Source organism: Polypterus senegalus, chromosome 11 (genome assembly GCF_016835505.1).
Source record: "Polypterus senegalus isolate Bchr_013 chromosome 11, ASM1683550v1, whole genome shotgun sequence".
NCBI lineage: Eukaryota > Metazoa > Chordata > Cladistia > Polypteriformes > Polypteridae > Polypterus > Polypterus senegalus.
The window spans coordinates 49,506,615-49,527,405 of NC_053164.1; the positions used below are offsets into that span (position 1 = coordinate 49,506,615).

The 20,791-nt window shown below is 38.6% G+C and overlaps 1 protein-coding gene across 4 annotated transcripts in view; it reads right to left on the reverse strand.

Annotated features, from left to right (window-relative positions):
- The window catches only part of ank1a (ankyrin 1, erythrocytic a), a 295,220-nt gene that overhangs the window by 57,058 nt on the left and 217,371 nt on the right, over nt 1-20,791 (reverse strand). For all 4 annotated transcript variants that reach the window (XM_039768574.1, XM_039768575.1, XM_039768576.1 and 1 more), the window contains 3 exons: nt 6,426-6,510; nt 5,954-6,028; nt 3,967-4,098 (listed from right to left, as the gene is read on the reverse strand). In XM_039768574.1, coding sequence (XP_039624508.1) covers nt 3,967-4,098; nt 5,954-6,028; nt 6,426-6,510 — 292 coding nt within the window. The remainder of the gene's footprint in view (nt 1-3,966; nt 4,099-5,953; nt 6,029-6,425; nt 6,511-20,791) is intronic.

Consider the following 20,791-nt stretch of genomic DNA (forward strand, 5'->3'; position numbering starts at 1 on the left):
TGTGCTATTTGGTTTAATTAAATACTTGGAAGGAAAGTGAAGAGAAAAAAGTGAAGGACTGAGAATTACTCATCCGTTTAACACTTCAAATCTTTGGGTGATGTCCTTAGAAAGGAAAACAGAACCTAGGATATCAGAATGACCTAGATAGATAGATAGATAGATAGATAGATAGATAGATAGATAGATAGATAGATAGATAGATAGATAGATAGATAGATAGATAGATAGATAGATAGATAGATAGATAGATACCTTTATTAATCCCAAGGGGAAATTCACATACTCAAGCAGAAGCATACTGATAAAAAACAATATTAAATTAAAGAGTGATAAAAATGAAGGTAAAACAGACAATAACTTTGTATAATGTTAACGTTCCACAAACCCCCCGGGTGGAATTGAAATGTCGCATAGTGTGGGGGAGGAGCGATCTCCTCAGTCTGTCAGTGGAGCAGGACAGTAACAGCAGCCTGTCGCTGAAGCTGCTCCTCTGCCTGGAGATGATCCTGTTCAGTGGATGTATTGGATTCTCCATGATTGACAGGAGCTTGCTCAACGCCCGTCGCTCTGCCATGGATGTCAAACTGTCCAGCTCCATGCCTACAATAGAGCCTGCCTTCCTCACCAGTTTGTCCAGGCGTGAGGCGACCTTCTTCTTTATGCTGCCTCCCCAGCACACCACCACGTAGAAGTGGGCGCTCGCCACAACTGTCTGACAGAACATCTGCAGCATCTTATTGCAGATGTTGAAGAACGGCAGCCTTCTAAGAAAGTATAGACGGCTCTGACCTTTGTTACACAGAGCATAAGTATTGGCAGTCCAGTCCAATTTATCATCCAGCTGCACTCCCAGGTATTTATAGGTCTGTACCCTCTGCACACAGTCACCTCTGATAATAATGGGGTCCAGGAGGGGCCTGGGTCTCCTAAAATCCACCACCAGCTCCTTGGTTTTGCTGGTGTTCAGGTGTAACTGGTTTGAGTCGCACCATTTAACAAAGTCCTTGATTAGGTTCCTATACTCCTCCTCCTGCCCACTCCTGATGCAGCCCACGATAGCAGAGTCATCAGTGAACTTTTGCACGTGGCAGGACTCCGAGTTGTATTCAAAGTCCGATGTATATAGGCTGAACAGGACCAGAGAAAGTATAGTCCCCTGCGGTGCTCCTGTGTTGCTGACCACAATGTTAGACCTGCAGTTCCCAAGACGCACATACTGAGGTCTGTCTGTAAGACAGTCCACAATCCATGCCACCAGGTATGAATCTACTCCCATCTCTGTCAGCTTGTCCCTAAGGAGTAGAGGTTGGATGGTGTTGAAGGTGCTAGAGAAGTCCAGAAATATAATTCTTACTGTGCCACTGCCTTTGTCCAAGTGGGAGAGAGATCAGTGTAGCATATAGATGATGGCATCCTCCATTCCCACCTTCTCCTGGTATGCAAACTGCAGAGGGTCGAGGGCATGGCGGACCTGTGGCCTCAGGTGGTGAAGCAGCAGCCGCTCCATGGTCTCCATCACATGTGACGTCAGAGCGACAGGCCGGAAGTCATTCAGCTCAATAGGATGAGATACCTTTTGGACTGGGGTGACGCAAGATGTTTTCCAAAGCCTCTGGACTCTCCCCTGTTCCAGGCTCAGGTTGAAGATGCGCTGTAGAGGACTCCCCAGCTCCAGAGCACAGGCCTTCAGCAGTCATGGCGATACTCCATCTGGACCCACTGCTTTGCTGGCACAAAGTCTCCACAGCTCTCTGCTCACCTGGGCTGTAATTGTGGGTGGGGATGTCTCTCCTATGCTGATATTAGCAGAAGGATGGGTGGAGGGTGCAGTACTCCGAGGTGAGAGTGAGTTAGGGTGGTCAAACCTGTTAAAGAAGTTGTTCATTTGGTTTGCTCTCTCCTTGTCTCTCTCGATGGTGGCACCTCGCTTTGAGCTGCAGCCATTGATGATCTTCATCCCATCCCACACTTCCTTCATGCTGTTGTTCTGCAACTTCTTCTCCAGCTTTCTCCTGTACTGCTCCTTCACCGCCCTGAGCTGGACTCGGAGTTACTTCTGCACGCGCTTGAGCTCATGCTGACCACCGCCTTTAAAAGCCCTTTTCTTCTGGTTCAAAAGGCCTTTGATGTCACTTGTAACCCATGGCTTGTTGTTAGCATAGCAGCGTACTGCTCTTACTGGAACTACAATGTCCATACAGAAGTTGGTGTAGTCAGTAGTGCAGTCAACAACCTCCTCAATGTTCTCACTATGTGACCCCCTGCAGGATATCCCAGTCCGTAGTTCCAAAGCAGTCTCTCAGAGCCTGCTCTGCCTCAGGGGACCACTTCCTGAATGAGCATGTGGTTGTAGGTAGTGCCCTCACTCTTGGTTTGTAGTGAGGCTGAAGCAGAACCTGGCAATGCTGAGTAAAAGCACTAATAAGCCATGAAATTAAATTATTGGCAAGGATTGGTTTCTAATTAAGCAATTGGTTTGTAACAAAAACCTGCAGCCACTGTGGCCCTCCAGACTGATTTTGCCAAACCCTGGCATAAACAGTGAAACATAAGTTATTTTTTTTTATTATAGTTAAACATTCAATGCATATTTTTCTTATTATCAATTTTGAAAAAAATTAAATACATATTTTTGTCATTATTAGTGCATTATATATTATAAGAACACCAAGTACACCAATGAAGTAGTACCAAAAATTATTTCCCAGGACAACTTGGATGGATTACATATCTTGCTTAGGCTGTGAGTGCCTGGAGATGCCTCAGAAGTACTGGTAGATTGCAATAGAGTGATCTGGTCTGTTCTTTCTGACAATACAACCCTCACCAGGATTACGTGAAAGAGAGTGTGTGAAAATGAGTAACTGACAAATAAATGCATATTTATGGATATTATTAACTGATTAAAAAAAAATAACCATTTAAATAATTTTAGTAAATTGCAAATTATATCTGACTGCTATGCTAACATGTGTTTGAAGATTTAAAAACTTCTTACAGCTTCATTATATAATATTTTTTCAAGCCAGCAAGCGCAGGGTAACTTTTAATTTATTACTGGATATCACAGTTTAATTTCGCTATGTTCCACAAATGAGTAAGTTATGGCCTTTTTCACAATTGAGCTATACCTGTTGCAATTACTTTGAAAAGGCATGGCAGAACTTGATCATAATGATGACATTAAGGACATAAACATGTATCTGCTACAGACACTCATGGTGTCCAAGGACAACTTTGAGAGCAAACAGAGCGGGAGATGGTTTCAAAAACCCGAATATGTAATCAGAGAAAGCTGTTGGTGAAAACTATGGAGACAAAACAAAACCAAGCAAATAATGACCAAAAGGACAAGACAAAATTGAGAAACAAAGGCAGAAGAAGATCATAACCAGGATTCAAAATCCTACTGCTATGGACTACTGGAAAAAGAAGCTAATTAGCCCTAAGAATTGTTGTATCCACCAAGGGCAAGAAATAGTGCACTCCCTGGCATATCAATACAATCACTTCCTGCAGCATCTTCAACTTATCACTCTGGTAAGGTTACATGAAACGTAATGAAAAACAAAAACAAAAAAAAGCACATTAAAGTAAAGACCAACATTTTCAAATTGAAATAAAGCAAGAGAATAATGTTTGAAATGAAATCTGTACATTTAACAATGTAACACATTTATGCATAACTTTGACTGTATTGCAGTATCTAAACTAAACAACACTTGAAGCATGTGTGAATGATGACGATGATGTCAATGAATGCGGACTGAGAGTAACTAACTTACCTCTACAGAAATTTGACCAACACTGAGTATAGATTAATAATTGTGTAAAACCTCTGCTTCTGCTTCATCAAAATTAAAATCACAATAGTAAAATTGAATTGAGATAACATAAATTATGGTAGAAACTGATAAGTATGCAGATTAAAAATCTCCAAGCACAGTGAAAACTGCGTCTTACTCTTAGCTCTTTTTCCTTCACGTGTGGCCCAAAGGTTCAGCAGGGTAGAGCTCTGTTCCAATAAGGAATTGGGATTTTCCACTCTAATCTTGTTGATGTCATCCACACTGAACTGTAGCTCTCTGGCCAGCTCTACAGAGAAAAAGAACATAAGACACAAACTAATAACAATACCTGCCAATAGTTACGGGAGCTGGGCAAAGATTGACATCAACTTTCTTTTTTAAAATAAATTGAAGTTTTAACATGAACATTTAACATTTACATTTACAGTATGTTTGATGTACAAACACAAACACAATTTGTGTACCTTGGTCTTGACAATTTGACTGAATGTCCACCATGCTAACTACTTGACCAATGCTGATTAATTTTCATGTTGAAGTAATTAGACAAAACTTCAATTCATTAAAATGTTTTTTTTAAATCAATTTGTCTACGCTGGTCTTGAACCTTCGACCATTTGATCGAAAGTCCAACACACTAACCACTTCACCAACACCAGTAATTCATATATATGTGTGTTGGCTAAAAGCACTACATATGAGTGTATTCGCTTAAAGTATAATATAAGAAAATGAGAAATGAAAATTTCACATAATTAACGTACATATCCTGGGTGAAAACTGATGAAATATTGCATTGGCACTGGAGATCAGCATACATGTAAAGTTTGAAGGATATCGGTTTGGAAAAAGTGGATAAAAAACATAGATTGCAAAATTTGACCCAGACAAACAGAGAAGGCAAATTGAAAAAAATCGCGTAATAAAAATATTGTTTTTGGATGCTTTTTAAGGGCAAATTTTGTAGAAGTTATATTATCATTAACATTCTTCTAATATCCAAATGTCATCCTTTTCGCACTTTCCCCGAGTTCTGGGTAGGAAAACATACTGAATTGTATTAATGTAATCTCACTGACATTGGTGAGCCGTACATCAGATAGGATGTACTGTACATATTATAGTGTTCCTTCTAGATAGTAATTTGTTGTATGATTTCTGCACATTTTATCTGCTTGATTGTACACTGTACTATTTTCTTGAATAAAATTAATTAAAAAAAGATTGGGATGTACAGAAATATCTTACCAGTAAATATAAGTGAGTTTACCCTGTAAAATAAAAATGGCCATATTGCACTCACTCAGTGTTTACAATAAGAAGACAGAGAATAGCTACTAACATCTAGAAACAAATGATGGTTGACAAAAGAAAGAATATAGTAGTGTTTATAGTTGTTATGGATGACGACCAATTTTGACATTTCTTAGATAAATAAACAGTTACAGACCACTTAATCCATTGACTATATATGTAAAATTCCTAAAATTTTAAAATTACTAAGGATCGTCTACCTCTCTGAGTCTGTGTAGCATATCATCATTCCATCTACTGTTATAAAACAAGTTTTTTTTACCTAATCTACATAAAATCCTAATAGCTGATACTTTACAGACATAAAAGAGAATACCTAAAATTATGCACCTGAAAGTTTTTGAGTAGCTATTTTGTCCTAAAAATAATACTAGGAAGATAAGTCCTCAATTTGGCAAGAGTGACCCACCAGATGGAGCTCATAACAGATTGAACGTAACTTGCAGCTAAAAGCAAAACATCTTTTCTTTTCATTTGTACTCTGAAGCCCAAAGGGCAAATACACTGAAGAATATGCCATTTGTTTAAAGTGTTGGACTTGAAACGGGACAGCCTGATTGGCACTCTCAGATTTTTCCTTTTTGCACCCTGTCATTCCTGCACTCGGCCACACAGGCAATGTTAAAACCCTGAAAATTATTAACCATTAGAAGTTGGGCTGTAAAGTGCACATGTGCTCTGTTGCTTTGTTGAGTTCTTTCCCTTTTTTGTCTGGGTGATGACCTGCTCTTGCTTCCAAAGTAATAAATAAGTCTGGGGCATTTGTGGAGAGACTTGCTGTCCACTGAGGTCTACAGTTAATTAATGCAGAAAAAAAGAACACTGACCTGCCCAACTGAGGCCCAGTTGTTCTGATATTAATGCCATCTTCAATTCAGTTCTCTCCATGGCACTCATAGAGGCTGCAAAAAAAAGAAAGAGACATCATGCCCTGTTTTCTTTTTCTATTTAGTTATACAGATAAATAAATCACACTAAATGTATCTCTTCTTGACAATAGATGCACATAATGGCTACCGGTTAGAAGTTCACAGTACATTGGTAAATATAAAAAGAAATATAGTAATGTCTGCAATTTATTAAAAAATAATTGACAGGGTTTAAAAAAAGACAGTAATGAATTTTACAGTAATAAAATTACATCCCTAAGAACTTTACAGGGATTCAGTCTGTTCTTAGCTGGACTGATAAATTAAAGAAAAAATCACAGATTTATTTACAAGTACAGACATACATGACTCTCTTTACTTTATCTGGAAATTAAAAAAAAAAAGAAGAAAAACAAACAGAAATCCTTACCCATGGCTGGCTCATTCAAGGCACTATACCGCTCCCGCAGTGCCAGTGGTGTTAGGGTTCGTCTCCTGTCTTCACTGCCCACTGTCTGCCATACAGAAAAGTGATGTACCGTTACACGGTTATGAAAGCAGAGAGCAGTAAATAAGTGAACATGGCCCAAGAAAAGAGCGCTGACCACCTCCTACCCTCCTTATTGAACTCTGCCTTGGTTTAAAATGATCTGGATGTTATCTTCACCCCCCCTCCCCATTCTAAAGATGTTAAATATTAATGGAAAATGTTCATTCTACCTTGTTATACTTCCCCTCCTATGACGTAATATACTGTTTATGCAGTACATGAAGCAAATTCAGATGGCAAAGCCTGAATGATGGATACATTTTGTGTTTTGTTATTTTAGTTTTCAGCCACAAGCCAAAAATTGAGGTTTCCGGTGGGTTCTGTAATGTTCTTAATAATTGTTTTTTTCAATGGATTTAAACATAGCAGTATAGTGTTGCACCATGTTAGCCATAGAATGATACAGAAGAAAGTAGATAGATAGATAGATAGATAGATAGATAGATAGATAGATAGATAGATAGATAGATAGATAGATAGATAGATAGAGTTAGGTTCATAAATATTTGGACAAAGACAACTTTTCTTCTAATTTTGGTTCTGTACATTACCACAATGAATTTTAAATGAAACAACTCAGATGCAGTTGAAGTGCAGACTTTCAGCTTTAATTCAGTGAGGTGAACAAAAAGATTGCATAAAAATGTGAGGCAACTAAAGTATTTTTTTTAACACAATCTCTTCATTTCAGGGGCTCAAAAGTAATTGGACAATTGACTCAACGGCTATTTATTGGGCAGGTGTGTTCAAGTCCATCGTTATGTCGTTATCAATTAAGCAGATAAAAGGCCTGGAGTTGATTTGAGGTGTGGTGCTTGTATGTGGAAGATTTTGCTGTGAAGACAACATGCGGTCAAAGGAGCTCTCCATGCAGGTGAAAGAAACCATTCTTAAGCTGCGAAAAGAGAAAAAACCCATCCGAGAAATTGTTGCAATATTACGAGTGGCAAAATCTATAGTTTGGTACATCCTGAGAAAGAAAGCAAGCACTGGTGAACTCATCAACGCAAAAAGACCTGGACGTCCACGGAAGACAAAAGTGATGGATGAAAAGGCTAGATTGGACTTTGCTAAAGAACATCTAAAAAAGCCAGCACAGTTCTGGAAAAACATTCTTTGGACAGATGAAACCAAGATCAACCTCTACCAGAATGATGGCAAGAAAAAAGTATGGAGAAGGTGTGGAACAGCTCATTATCCAAAGAATACCACATCATCTGTAAAACACGGTTGAGGCAGTGTGATGGCCTGGGCATGCATGGCTGCCAGTGGCACTGGGACACTAGTGTTTATTGATGATGTGACACAGGACAGAAGCAGCTGAATGAATTCTGAGGTGTCCAGAGACATACTGTCTGCTCAAATCCAGCTAAATGCAGTTGAACTGATTGGGCGGCGTTTCATGATACAGATGGACAATGACCCAAAACATACAGCTGAAGCAACCCAGGAGTTTATTAAAGCAAAGAAGTGGAAAATTCTTGAATGGCCAAGTCAGTCACCTGATCTTAACCCAATTGAGCATACATTTCACTTGTTGAAGACTAAACTTCAGACAGAAAGGCCCACAAACAAACAGCAACTGAAAGCCGCTGCAGTAAAGGCCTGGCAGAGCATTAAAAAGGAGAAAACCCAGCATCTGGTGATGTCCATGAGTTCAAGACTTCAGGCTGTCATTGCCAGCAAAGGGTTTTCAACCAAGTATTAGAAATGAACATTTTATTTCCAGTTATTTAATTTGTCCAATTACTTTTGAACCCCTGAAATAAAGAGATTGTGTTAAAAAATACTTTAGTTTCCTCACATTTTTATGTAATCTTTTTGGTCAGCCCATTGAATTAAAGCTGTAAGTTTGCAGTTCAACTGCATCTGAGTTGTTTCATTTAAAATACATTGTGGTAATGTACAGAACCAAAATTAGAAAAAAGTTGTCTCTGTCCAAATATTTATGGACCTAACTATAGATAGATAGATAGATAGATAGATAGATACTTCATTAATCCCAAGTGGAAATTCACATACTCCAGCAGCAGCATACTGATAAAAAACAATATTAAATTAAAGAGTGAAAGCAATGAAGGTATAACAGACAATAACTTTGTATAATGTTAACGTTTACCCCCCCCGGGTGGAATTGAAGAGTCGCATAGTGTGGGGGAGAAATGATCTCCTCAGTCTGTCAGAGGAGCAGGACGGTGACAGCAGTGTGTCGCTGAAGCTGCTCCTCTGTCTGGAGATGATCCTGTTCAGTGGATGCAGTGGATTCTCCATGTTTGACAGGAGCCTGCTCAGCGCCCGTCACTCTGCCACAGTAGGGTGAAATGACACCTTTTCTTGGCTAACTAAATAGATTACAAATGCAAGTTTTCGAAGCAGCTAAGGCCTTTTAATCAGGCAAGGGGCCTTAGCTGCCTCAAAAACTTGCATTTGTAATCTATTTAGTTAGCCAAGAAAAGGTGTCATTTCACCCTACTTTCTAATGGATTTAAACAGTCATTCATTCATTTATTTATTGAACACTCTTAATTCAGATTTAAGGTTATGGGCTAGCAGGTAATACGGATAGTATGAATTGACAAACAGGAAGTAACTCAGAACAGGGTGCATTTAAAGGTCTTTATTGGCAAATGTAAACTGAACTGCTTGGTTGAGTGCACAATTAAAAGCATCGCTCTTAAATTTACCAGTGTATTGCAGTCATTGCGAAGCTTCTAAAAGTATTAATAATTACACTAAATGTTTTGCTTGCCTTCAATGTTCATCAAAAATTTACAGTCTGTTCTGTGGTACAATTTTCTTGTAGCTGTTTACATAAACTAAGGGTATGTTTCTTATAACAAATTGACATAGGTTTCTGTGCATAAACAAAGCAGAAATAGTGATATGTTTGAACTTTTTTAAATAAAAGATTATGAAAATGGTAGTTTTTTTTTATATCTAACATGATTATAAATTATTATTACATTCAGAAATCCAAAAAAAATCAGATGGGATAAAATTCTGCATAAACTACTTTCTGTACAGAGAGTAGTCTTTACTGTATTTAACAAATGATTTAATACATTTATAACTGGCAAACAAAAATCATTTACAACATACTCGGTTAGTCGTTTTCCAACCCACTATATCCTAATACAGGGTCACAGGGGTCTGCTGGAGCCAATCCCAGCCAGCACAGGGCACAAGGCAGGAACAAATCCCCGGGCAGGACACCCACACCCACACACAGCAGGGACAATTTAAGATCACCAATGCACCTAACCTGCATGTCTTGGACAGTGGGAGGAAACCGGAGCACCCGGAGGAAACCCACGCAGACACGGGGAGAACATGCAAACTCCACTCAGCGAGGACCCGGTAAGCGAACCTGGGTCTCCTAACTGCGAGGAAGCAGCGCTACCCACTGCGCCACCGTGCCACCCTAAAACATACTGTAGTGTCATTGTTAGTAAAATACATGTACAGATTGTGCATGTAATTGCATATATATTGTAATCAGATATCAGTTTTGTTCAGGTATGTACATTGCACGCACCATCCATAACTCCTAGTATAATGTTAAGGCATGTTTTTTTTTTAAATCAGCTATTATTTTTCCTTAAAACAAAAAAGAGAGAGTTACCAGATAGAGAATACAAAGGAACAGACCAAATAAAACAGCCCCAGATTCCCCAGTAAACCTGGCTTTAATAGGCCTGACACCTGTCTCTCTGTTGGTATGGCTCACCCTTTCCTGCACTATCAGAAACCACAAACACTATTTGTCTTCTAATCTCACATTTCTCTTATGGCCCTGGTCTCTTTCTACCAAGCCAATTCTCCTTCTGACTCTACAGTTAACAGCACAAGGCAGTTGTAATTTCCATTATCACTGCACCCACCCCACGTCATTTACAACCCTATTTGGCTACAGGGACACCAAATTCAAACCCCTTCTAATAGCCTCTCCTCTCAATGCATAGCAAGTCCTCTGAATTCCTTAGAGAGATATATCTTCAAAACAGCCTTTTGCCTGACTGCCTTCTGAAAGGGTCAACATGGTCACTTCACGGGCAAGAACTAGAGACTGCCCCAATGCAGCAAAGTAGAGAAGTACTATCCTCTTATTCGGCCTTCATTTAAATCATCATACTATGAATATGAAGAACAGCATAATAAGGTTTCAGACTATATATAATATTCCAATTAGTACTCTTTCAGATTCAAAAACTGTTCATCAATAACATAATAAGGGTTTAGCATCAAATGTTAACAAAACAAGGCCTCAATAAATCGTTTTCTTAATAGCTTACATATACCACAGCCATCAGCCACAATGCATAAGCGGAAACAATGGACCATTAACACTGTCTGAAATGACAAAAGCCATTAAATACTTACAAAATGAAAAAATGCAGAGTTGGAAGTGTGTAAAAAATTTCTTCTAAATTATTGCTCTTAGTATTAGCAGTGCTCCTCGAAGCAAACAGAAAGAATCCCTACCTAAAATGCTGTGCTAGACATCTATATCAGGCTTTCCTAAGGAGAATAAAATAATAAATTGTGATTTGTCTTCTAAAACATGATGATAAGATTCCAGTCAAGGTCTTTTAAATAGAAATAAGAAAGCAAAGCCTTCTCATGATCAAGTTGTGTTTATTAAGGATCAAAAATCACTACTCAACATACAGTGTTTGTTCAATCTAACATATATACTGTCTATATCTGATTTTTCTAAAATATTGCTATCTGTAAATGCAGAAAAGGCTCTGAATGGGACACTTTACTCATTACCTTATGTATTTTGATTTGGAATAAATATACATATGTCAATAATGTAATTATACTATAACCTGAAGGCTTAGTTCATTTAAACAATGTAAGATGTAAATGATGCTGCACTGTGTCAATAACTCTTTTCACTATTGTAATCAAGCCACTTGCCTGAGGTGTCCCGCACATTGACAAAGTGGCAGTGCAGGGCTGCTAAGAGGTGGTATGCCCTGCATATGTGTTGGGTGTCCTGACAGAGTGAAAGTAAAACGAGAGTGGAGCACAACAAAGAGCAGACAATTTTTCCATATACAGTTTTAGGGTGATTCACCTAACATTGAGGGATGTGTAACTGTTCGTTAAGGGAGACACTTAGTCTAGGCCGGGCAGAGAAAACACTACAATACCTCAAGCTTGTCAGGTGGCAGGAAAGGATTCCTCCTTATAACTGAAAGGACCTCTTATGTTTGTGCTGAACAAAGATGAGTACAAAAAGACTTGCACAGTGAGTGGTAGTGATCATAGAGCTTGTTTAGCAAGGTAAAGTCAAAGACTATTTATTATCAGAATCAAAAGTTCAGAAAGCTAACAGGACACATCAAAGTGGACACCAGAAGAGTTTTCCTAAATTATTTTTATTTTTAGTTTGTTTGCTTGAGTACTACTTTCTTGTCCTCTCTTTAATTGTTCAAAATGTTGCTGGTGTTTAATACAGGTGGCCACAAAACTCATAAGATCTTAGCCCCATAAAATCTACAAACACAAAAATGAAGGCATGCATGCAAAACAAATAAACAGACACAGGAATAACAAAAAATATTCATAATCAAAAGTATTTATATACAATAATGTATAAAACAAACAAATAACCTAATTAATAATGAATAAAATTAAATTAATTAACAATGAATTCCTGACAGTACCAAGCTGACTCGTGAAAAGTAACCAATTAAGTAAACCGAAGCTTTGGTCATGCACAACACAAGGTGCTCTGAAATTGAGTTCTTTGGTGTCTCTGAAGTAAATGTAGGGCAAACCTTGTCCTAGTAATGATTTCATGTTAAGCCCAAGCTTAAAAGATGTGTGACAGCCACAACATTTCAAGTCAAGAGAAGAATCTGGAGAGAATGCTCAGTTGCTGGAGCAGGAGATAGGGGAGAAGAGGGAGAGTGACATTAATGATAGAAAGGGAGAACTTCATTGAGCTCCTAAGGCAGGGAAAGGGATGAGAACCACGCAGATAGTGAAGCAAGATCCAAATAGTTAGGCCCACAATGTTAAACAGGGTTTTTCTGTTCAGTTTATTATGGGGCATCCTGTGCTTCTATGTTCAACCCACCTCTGCTTGTGTTTATTTTTGTTAATTAAAGATCAATTTTTGTTTATATTTTGTCTTGTTCATGCTATTACTAGGTTGCTTCATCCTAAAATATATTTTATGTGAATATACACTCACCTAAAGGATTATTAGGAACACCTGTTCAATTTCTCATTAATGCAATTATCTGATCAACCAATCACATGGCAGTTGCTTCAATGCATTTAGGGGTGTGGTCCTGGTCAAGACAATCTCCTGAACTCCAAACTGAATGTCAGAATGGGAAAGAAAGGTGATTTAAGCAATTTTGAGCGTGGCATGGTTGTTGGTGCCAGACAGGCCGGTCTGAGTATTTCACAATCTGCTCAGTTACTGGGATTTTCACGCACAACCATTTCTAGGGTTTACAAAGAATGGTGTGAAAAGGGAAAGAACATCCAGTATGCGGCAGTCCTGTGGGCGAAAATGCCTTGTTGAGGTCAGAGGAGAATGGGCCGACTGATTCAAGCTGATAGAAGAGCAACTTTGACTGAAATAACCACTTGTTACAACCGAGGTATGCAGCAAAGCATTTGTGAAGCCACAACACGCACAACCTTGAGGCGGATGGGCTACAACAGCAGAAGACCCCACCGGGTACAACTCCTCTCCACTACAATAGGAAAAAGAGGCTACAATTTGCATGAGCTCACCAAAATTGGACAGTTGAAGACTGGAAAAATGTTGCCTGGTCTGATGAGTCTCGATTTCTATTGAGACATTCAAATGGTAGAGTCAGAATTTGGCGTAAACAGAATGAGAACATGGATCCATCATGCCTTGTTACCACTGTGCAGGCTGGTGGTGGTGGTGGTGTAATGGTGTGGGGGATGTTTTCTTGGCACACTTTAGGCCCCTTAGTGCCAATTGGGCATCGTTTAAATGCCACGGGCTACCTGACCATTGTTTCTGACCATGTCCATCCCTTCATGACCACCATGTACCCATCCTCTGATGGCTACTTCCAGCAGGATAATGCACCATGTCACAAAGCTCGAATCATTTCAAATTGGTTTCTTGAACATGACAATGAGTTCACTGTACTAAAATGGCCCCAACAGTCACCAGATGTCAACCCAATAGAGCATCTTTGGGATGTGGTGGAACGGGAGCTTCGTGCCCTGGATGTGCATCCCACAAATCTCCATCAACTGCAAGATGCTATCCTATCAATATGGGCCAACATTTCTAAAGAATGCTTTCAGCACCTTGTTGAATCAATGCCACGTAGAATTAAGGCAGTTCTGAACGCGAAAGGGGGTCAAACACCGTATTAGTATGGTGTTCCTAATAATCCTTTAGGTGAGTGTACACTTCCGCAATTTTGTAAAGCAGTGAGGAAACTGGCAAATTCAATCTGGTTCAGTGTAAGTTGTCACACACTTGCACATGGGAGGCATCTAAAGGGCTTGAATGAGGGCAATTCAGAACAAGACCGGGATAGGGTAGAGTGCAATGATTTTTTTTCTCTCGCTTCCCTGCAGACCATTCATGGGAAATTCCACCTGGCCCTGGTGACGTCACTTTTGGGTGTGAACCTATAGATGAAGACCTTTCCGGTTCCGGCCCCCTTGATGACATGTCTGTGCCCGAGCCTATGGTTGAAGACCCTTCCGATCCCGGCCCTTTTGATGTCACTTCTATCCTGACCTTTATAAGCCTCCACCTTTTCCCTACTCCCTCAGTTCTGTTTTGGACTCTGATTTGTACACTCCAGTGCTATATTTTTGGAAAACAATATACGGGTGGCTGTCCCAAACCTTGCTATGGCCCGTGATCAAGTTTGTAACAAAGTGTTTGTATGTTGTGTGATTAACTGACCTTCCATTCGTCCTGTTTCTTTTTTTTGATAAAACAAACAAAAGCACTTCTTGCTAGTGCAGGTTACGTAGTGATAAAATCCATCCATCCATCCATTATCCAACCCACTATATTCTAACAACAGGGTCACGTGGGTCTGCTGGAGCCAATCCCAGCCAACACAGGGCACAAGGCAGGAAACAAACCCCGGGCAGGGCGCCAGCCCACTGCAGGGCACACACACACACACTAGAGACAATATAGGATCGCCAATCCACCTAACCTGCATGTCTTTGGACTGTGGGAGGAAACCAGCGCACCCAGGGGAAACCCACGCAGACAATGGGAGAACATGCAAACTCCACACAGGGAGGACCAGGGAAGAGAACCTGGGTTAGTGATAAAATGCTTTACAATTTTATAACACAGAAAACACAAATTAATAAGCAAGGTAGTGACAATTAAAATAAATAAATATTAAATACCTAATAAATAAAAAGACACTAAACATACTAGATTTGCACTGATTAAGTTTCTCCTGAGCAGTTTTGATTGCTGATTTTTTAATGAAAATTGGCCAGTCTGAATGTGATTGTACACCCATTCTTTGTGTCATATGATCTATTCAAACACACTTTGTGGAGAAAGACGTGGTAAAATTGAATATATTGAGCAATTACTGAAACACATTTTCACAGCTATGTGCACTAAAGATGAACAGTCACAGTTATCTGGAACAATACAGCTGTTTTCATATACATGTACTGTACTGTAAATCAGCAAAAATAAAACAACAGATTAATGATGTCACTGGTCTAGTGTTGCACTGAAGAAGAACTCAAAAATAAATAAATAAATAAACTCCAAAAGATAACGAGTAGGGGTGGGCTGGTTATGAACAGCTTAGTCCACAATGCCAGTGTGACTTTCCCTACTTCATACAGTGTCAAGCTGGTAGTATGTTATACAGTGTAGGTACATTACAAGATGATGTCATTTCAATAAAATTTATATTTAAAATGCATTTAACTTTAAAGGCAAAGTCTACAAAAATAATACAAGCACTTCTATTCCGCACAGTAAAATGATAAATCATTGCTTGCACTTTGTGATGGGTTAGGTTCCAAGATTTCCTGCAAAAAACTGAAATATTGAACAACCCCCCTCAACAGACACAAATCCCACTCCATAAAATTAAATCAACACACTGCAAGTAATATCAACTGTGGTGCAGGAGGTGTTGCCCTTCACCCCATACACATTGTGATGGATGGCTGTGGCACTTTCCCAGGCGGGAGGCCAATATGTTAGAAGGACCGGGGAGTGAGCAGATGTGCACAGGACACTGCCTCCCCAGGAGCACTAGATTGCAGCCCCCCAGGGTTGCTGTGGCAGCTCGGATTCCCACAGGGCTTAACAGTAGTTTGCTGCGGCCCTGCTGGGTTCCATGGATGCCACCAGGGGGAGTTTTGGAAGAGGCAGAGCCCTGCTACTTTGGGCTTTCACCACACATGGGAGTGAATCCAGATCTGGAAGACGAGACACCTGGAGCACTCTCAGGAGCAGCATAAAAGGAGTGGCCTCACTTCACTCAGTGAGCCAGAGTCAGAAGGAAGAGGAGTGGAGGTGGAATGAAGAAGAGAAAAGGAAGAAAAGAAAGGACTGTGTTGCATTGTGCTTTGGAACTGTGCTACTTTGGGGAGTGAAACAAAAGTCCTTCCCCACTATAATAAAGATGTGCTGGGTGGCAAGACTTGTGTCTGTGTCAGTCTCTGTCAGGTATGGGTGACTGGAGCACCCTCTGGTGGCCACAACATACTTTATACAGTAAATGTATAACAACACTTGAACCATCAGGAATTATTTCAGCAATATATCACCAAGGTTAATACAAGTGGCCTCTGAATTTTTTTGTTCTCACTAATGCCCTTCAGCTTGGCATATTGATCCTTACTCCAAAAAGCCATAGCTAACCAAATACAGCTTGAGTGAACAAAAAAATAAATAATTTACTGGCACATAGCATATTAGCATATCACTTATATATAGTGATATATATATATATATATATATATATATATATATATATATATATATATATATATATATATATATATATATATATTTATATATATATTCATTTTAAATGCTGGCATAAGCTTTCAATAAAAAAATAAACAAACAAAAAAAAGTGCAGGGTTGCATAGCCGCAAGACAGAAAACTGCTTCAGTATTTATTAGCGAAAAGCATAACAACACAATTCATTCAGCTGTACACATAAAATAATGCATGAAGTACAAACTAATATTTAATGGTGACACTTTACATTGTTTTCTTTTTCTTTTATTGTGTGTGTTCACAAATTTTATAGTGGATCATTCCACTGGGAGCTAGAAGGATCCAAAGGGTTGCTGTGACACAAACAGCTTTCCAAACCTGTTCTCCAATTCAGTAAAAAGCCACTTCAGTATTTAATTTTAAAAAGCAAAATTATACTTTTCAGTAAACGTGAAGAATAAAATATATTAAGTAAAAGCAACATTTTTCTATATACATTAAATTTTCTTCTTCTTTCGGTGGCTCCCGTTAGTGGTTGCCACAGCAGATGTCCTCTGCATCTTGCTCTGTCACACCCATCACCTGCATGTCCTCTCTCACCACATCCATAAACCTCCTCTTAGGCCTTCCTCTTTGCCTCTTGCCTGGCAGCTCTATCCTTAGCATCCTTTTCCCAATATACTCAGCATCCTTCCTCTGCACATGTCCAAACCAACACAATCTCGCCTCTCTGACTTTGTCTCCAAACTGTCCAACCTGAGTTGACCCTCTAATGTACTCATTCCTAATCCTGTCCATCCTTGTTTCTATATACAGTAAATAATTAATAAAATTACAGCATAACTAACATAGTTCAAAAATTATGTAAGTAAAAAGTAGGCAACATGATGGTCTGAGTATAATAATGTTTACATCACTAATCTGCTATAATTTTTTTTAGTCTGAGCGGCTCATGCTCCAAAAATGGTGCACTGTATTTATTTTTATTTAAGCAAGTAGTTTATTTGCAAGTGACTTTTCTCACATTCCTGTGAAAGGCTTACAAGTCACATCACCAGTTACACTGTCATTTCCTGGCCACCAAGTATGGTCTTTCTCCATATAGGGAATAGTATCTAGTGTATACAGTTATATTTATTACTTACATGAACAGAGTCTTGGATTTGTTTGACTTTAACTGAATAAAATGGCATCAACATTTTATCCGGAACAACTGCTCATCAATGGGTCTGTCTGCCTTACTTATAACATATGAGGCAGTTCTGCAAAAGGTGTGCCAAGTGTTTGATATAGCAGCAAAACTGTCAGTATACACAGCCAACATCAGTTTTATGTGGGGAAAATTGAACATGCAAGATGGCACATTGTGGAGAAAGCAGTTCACTTCCAATGTTTTTACATCTACTTTGTACGCAAATACATTTAGAATAAACATTTGGTTTTCTTTGTGTGTTTATGCATCTACAATCAAACCATGTATGTGAATCAATATGTGAGATTACGTTTGAATGCAATTCAAAACATGTGCCAGCATTTCAATATAACTGTACTCAAATCATATTTTTTCTCCAAAAAGGAGCCTTATTTGTGGTCTAGTACGACACTGCATCGGTCCGTCCATTTTCACATAATAGTGCACCACTTAGTCTCACATTTGCAGGCAACATCAGGTCTGCCATGTCTGTGAAAGCTTTGCCCATGAGCTGCCATCGCAGTTGTGTTTTTTACATGGCTCAATCACAGTATCTACTATGTGCCACTTCGCATGTTCTCTCTTCCCCATGTCAAATTCATGCTTACTGTCTTCTTTTTATTCCATGGTTTGTGAAAAACATTTCAGTTTAATTTCATGTGTGCTTATTGTTAGGCTTTTACCTAACTGAAATAAATAAAGGGCAAGGACCACAGCTTTCAGATATGTTTTCTTTTCCATCATGCATAGTGAAAAAATGTGAGTGATTATAAGTATGACATTTTTTCATTGATCATTTTATAGTTGTCTGATAAAGACAGGCAGCAATTCACATTAAGGAAACAATGTTCAGTAATGTTGATGATAGCAGCAGGAGAAAATTTGACAAGGTATACAATATACAAATGCAGTTAAAGTGTCAGCAGGTTGACAGACAGCAATTCACACCTGGGTACCAATGTTCAACGACATGGCTTGTGGCAGAAATAGGGGGTCTTTCATGTTTAAAAAATAAGAAAAATACCAGTGTTTTGAATTAAATTTCAGAGTTGCAACAATATGGGCATTTGAACTGCAGAAATGTAGAAAAATATAATGAAGGACAGGAGTGTGACATACACACCGATTAAATAATTAAAGATTTAAAAACAAAACGCATCGGCCATGGCATTTCTATTACTAATAAAACATGAAAAGCATACTTATTAATGTTTAATTAAAAAAATTAATAATAATAAAAAATATCTGTACAAATCAAAAATATTACCTGTTATCTAGATTATCTTGCCATTTACTACTTTAGGCATCAGTGTTCAAATCACTAGACAGGTCAATGTGCTGGTTTTGCATCTTTTCATTGTTTCTGTTTAGATTTTGATCATTAAGGATTCATTTTAATGTTATTGCTATTTGATCACAAAAGCTAGAGCCCATCTTTACAGCTTCTGGTGCACCAGCAGAAAAACTTTTGTGATTTCATTTTATTGCATTAACAAACCATAGACTCATTCATGCTACATTTATGGCCTACAGACGTGAAGTAATGTCCTGCTTATATTATATGAGGAGACACTTTCTCTTTCAATCTGCAGGATGACATGCACTATGACTTTTAACATGTTAGAAATACTTGTAGAGTGCAGATGTTTTAATCCACTTTACTAGCAGAAGTGAAGACCTAGAAGTGCAGTGTATATGCATGTGCTTTAGAAAAAATTTTCCCCCCTAAATCACAAGACTGGCTAGCGATCGGTAAGTTACATGTTGCTTACATTTTTCAAGCAAAAACCAGCCACGTCCAATCTTTTGGAAATTAACTGGTAATATGAATCAGACATAATAAGGTCACAGGTCAAGTATATGATTGAACGGGAATAATGTTCCTGCTGTTGATTCTGCTTGAAAATCTAGCCCTATGTTATTGAATGTTTCAAAATCACTAACTAGACGACAGGAAGGCAAATGTTTTGTTTCCAGAGTGTGTGGAGTTTGAGACTATGGAAAAGGGCATCGTTCAAATATCATTTAACATAAATGTTCTGTATGGATATAAGTATTTCTTTAGATGTTAATTAGACCACTGAATTTCCTCATGAGATTAATAAAGTTTACCTAATCTAATCTTTTATCACCAGCTGCACGGCCTTGCCATTTTCTACATGCAACAGACTACAGTGCATCTACTTAGTATGTTCTTTGCTGTGCATTCACACACGTTAGTGATGATCTGGGGGATACAGGTTTTGTCAGCCTACTTAAAAAGGAAAGGAATCGCTGAGCCTTCCTAACAAGACAGGTAGTTTCGAGTGAGAAAGTGATGGTAGATACGTGAGAAGGCAGAAAAAGTCTTTTTTGAAGGTGCACAAAAGCAGTGGAACCTAATAATCATCAGACTTGGAAAATGAGATGTTCACCTGTATAAAAAATGCTGATTTTTTTTTGAAAAAGAGAAGTAAGCTGAGGTTACAATTGGTTAGTTACTACTTGAACTATTATTGACCATTTGGTAAGTTCCAGTGATAAAAAAAAAAATGGAGCAGTAAATGGCACGTTGAACGTCAGGCAGCATATTCATACTGTGATCAAATGAGGTCATGTAAAACAGTAAAAAGCATTCTACTCTAGTTTTGCTGCCCTAATGAGCATAAAAAGGTACTGCAACATGAAAATGAGCAATAAGACAGCTGCATGCTTCATTAATCTAGAAAAAAATTATGTATGAGAGTAAATCAAAAAGCAAAGGCAATTTGAAAATAATGCAGTAACCACAATGGATAGAAAATGACACAATTCAACATGTCTGTGATGGCTTATACTGTAGGTAGTTTGAACATGCACAGCACAGCCCTCTGCTGTTAGTATAGCTGAAGCCAAGGGCAAATGAACATGGACGGTCCGTTGTGGGATTGCATCATTGTTGAACAGCTCACCATAGTGAGATTTGTTTGGGCGGAGGGAGTGAATCATGTTCACCAAAGGATGTTGGCTCAATATGGATGTTAAAACAGCATGATTCTATGAAAAGTTTGTGAATGGGTAAAAAAGGTTTAAAGTGGGAAGAACAAGTGTAATCGACTAAGTTTTAT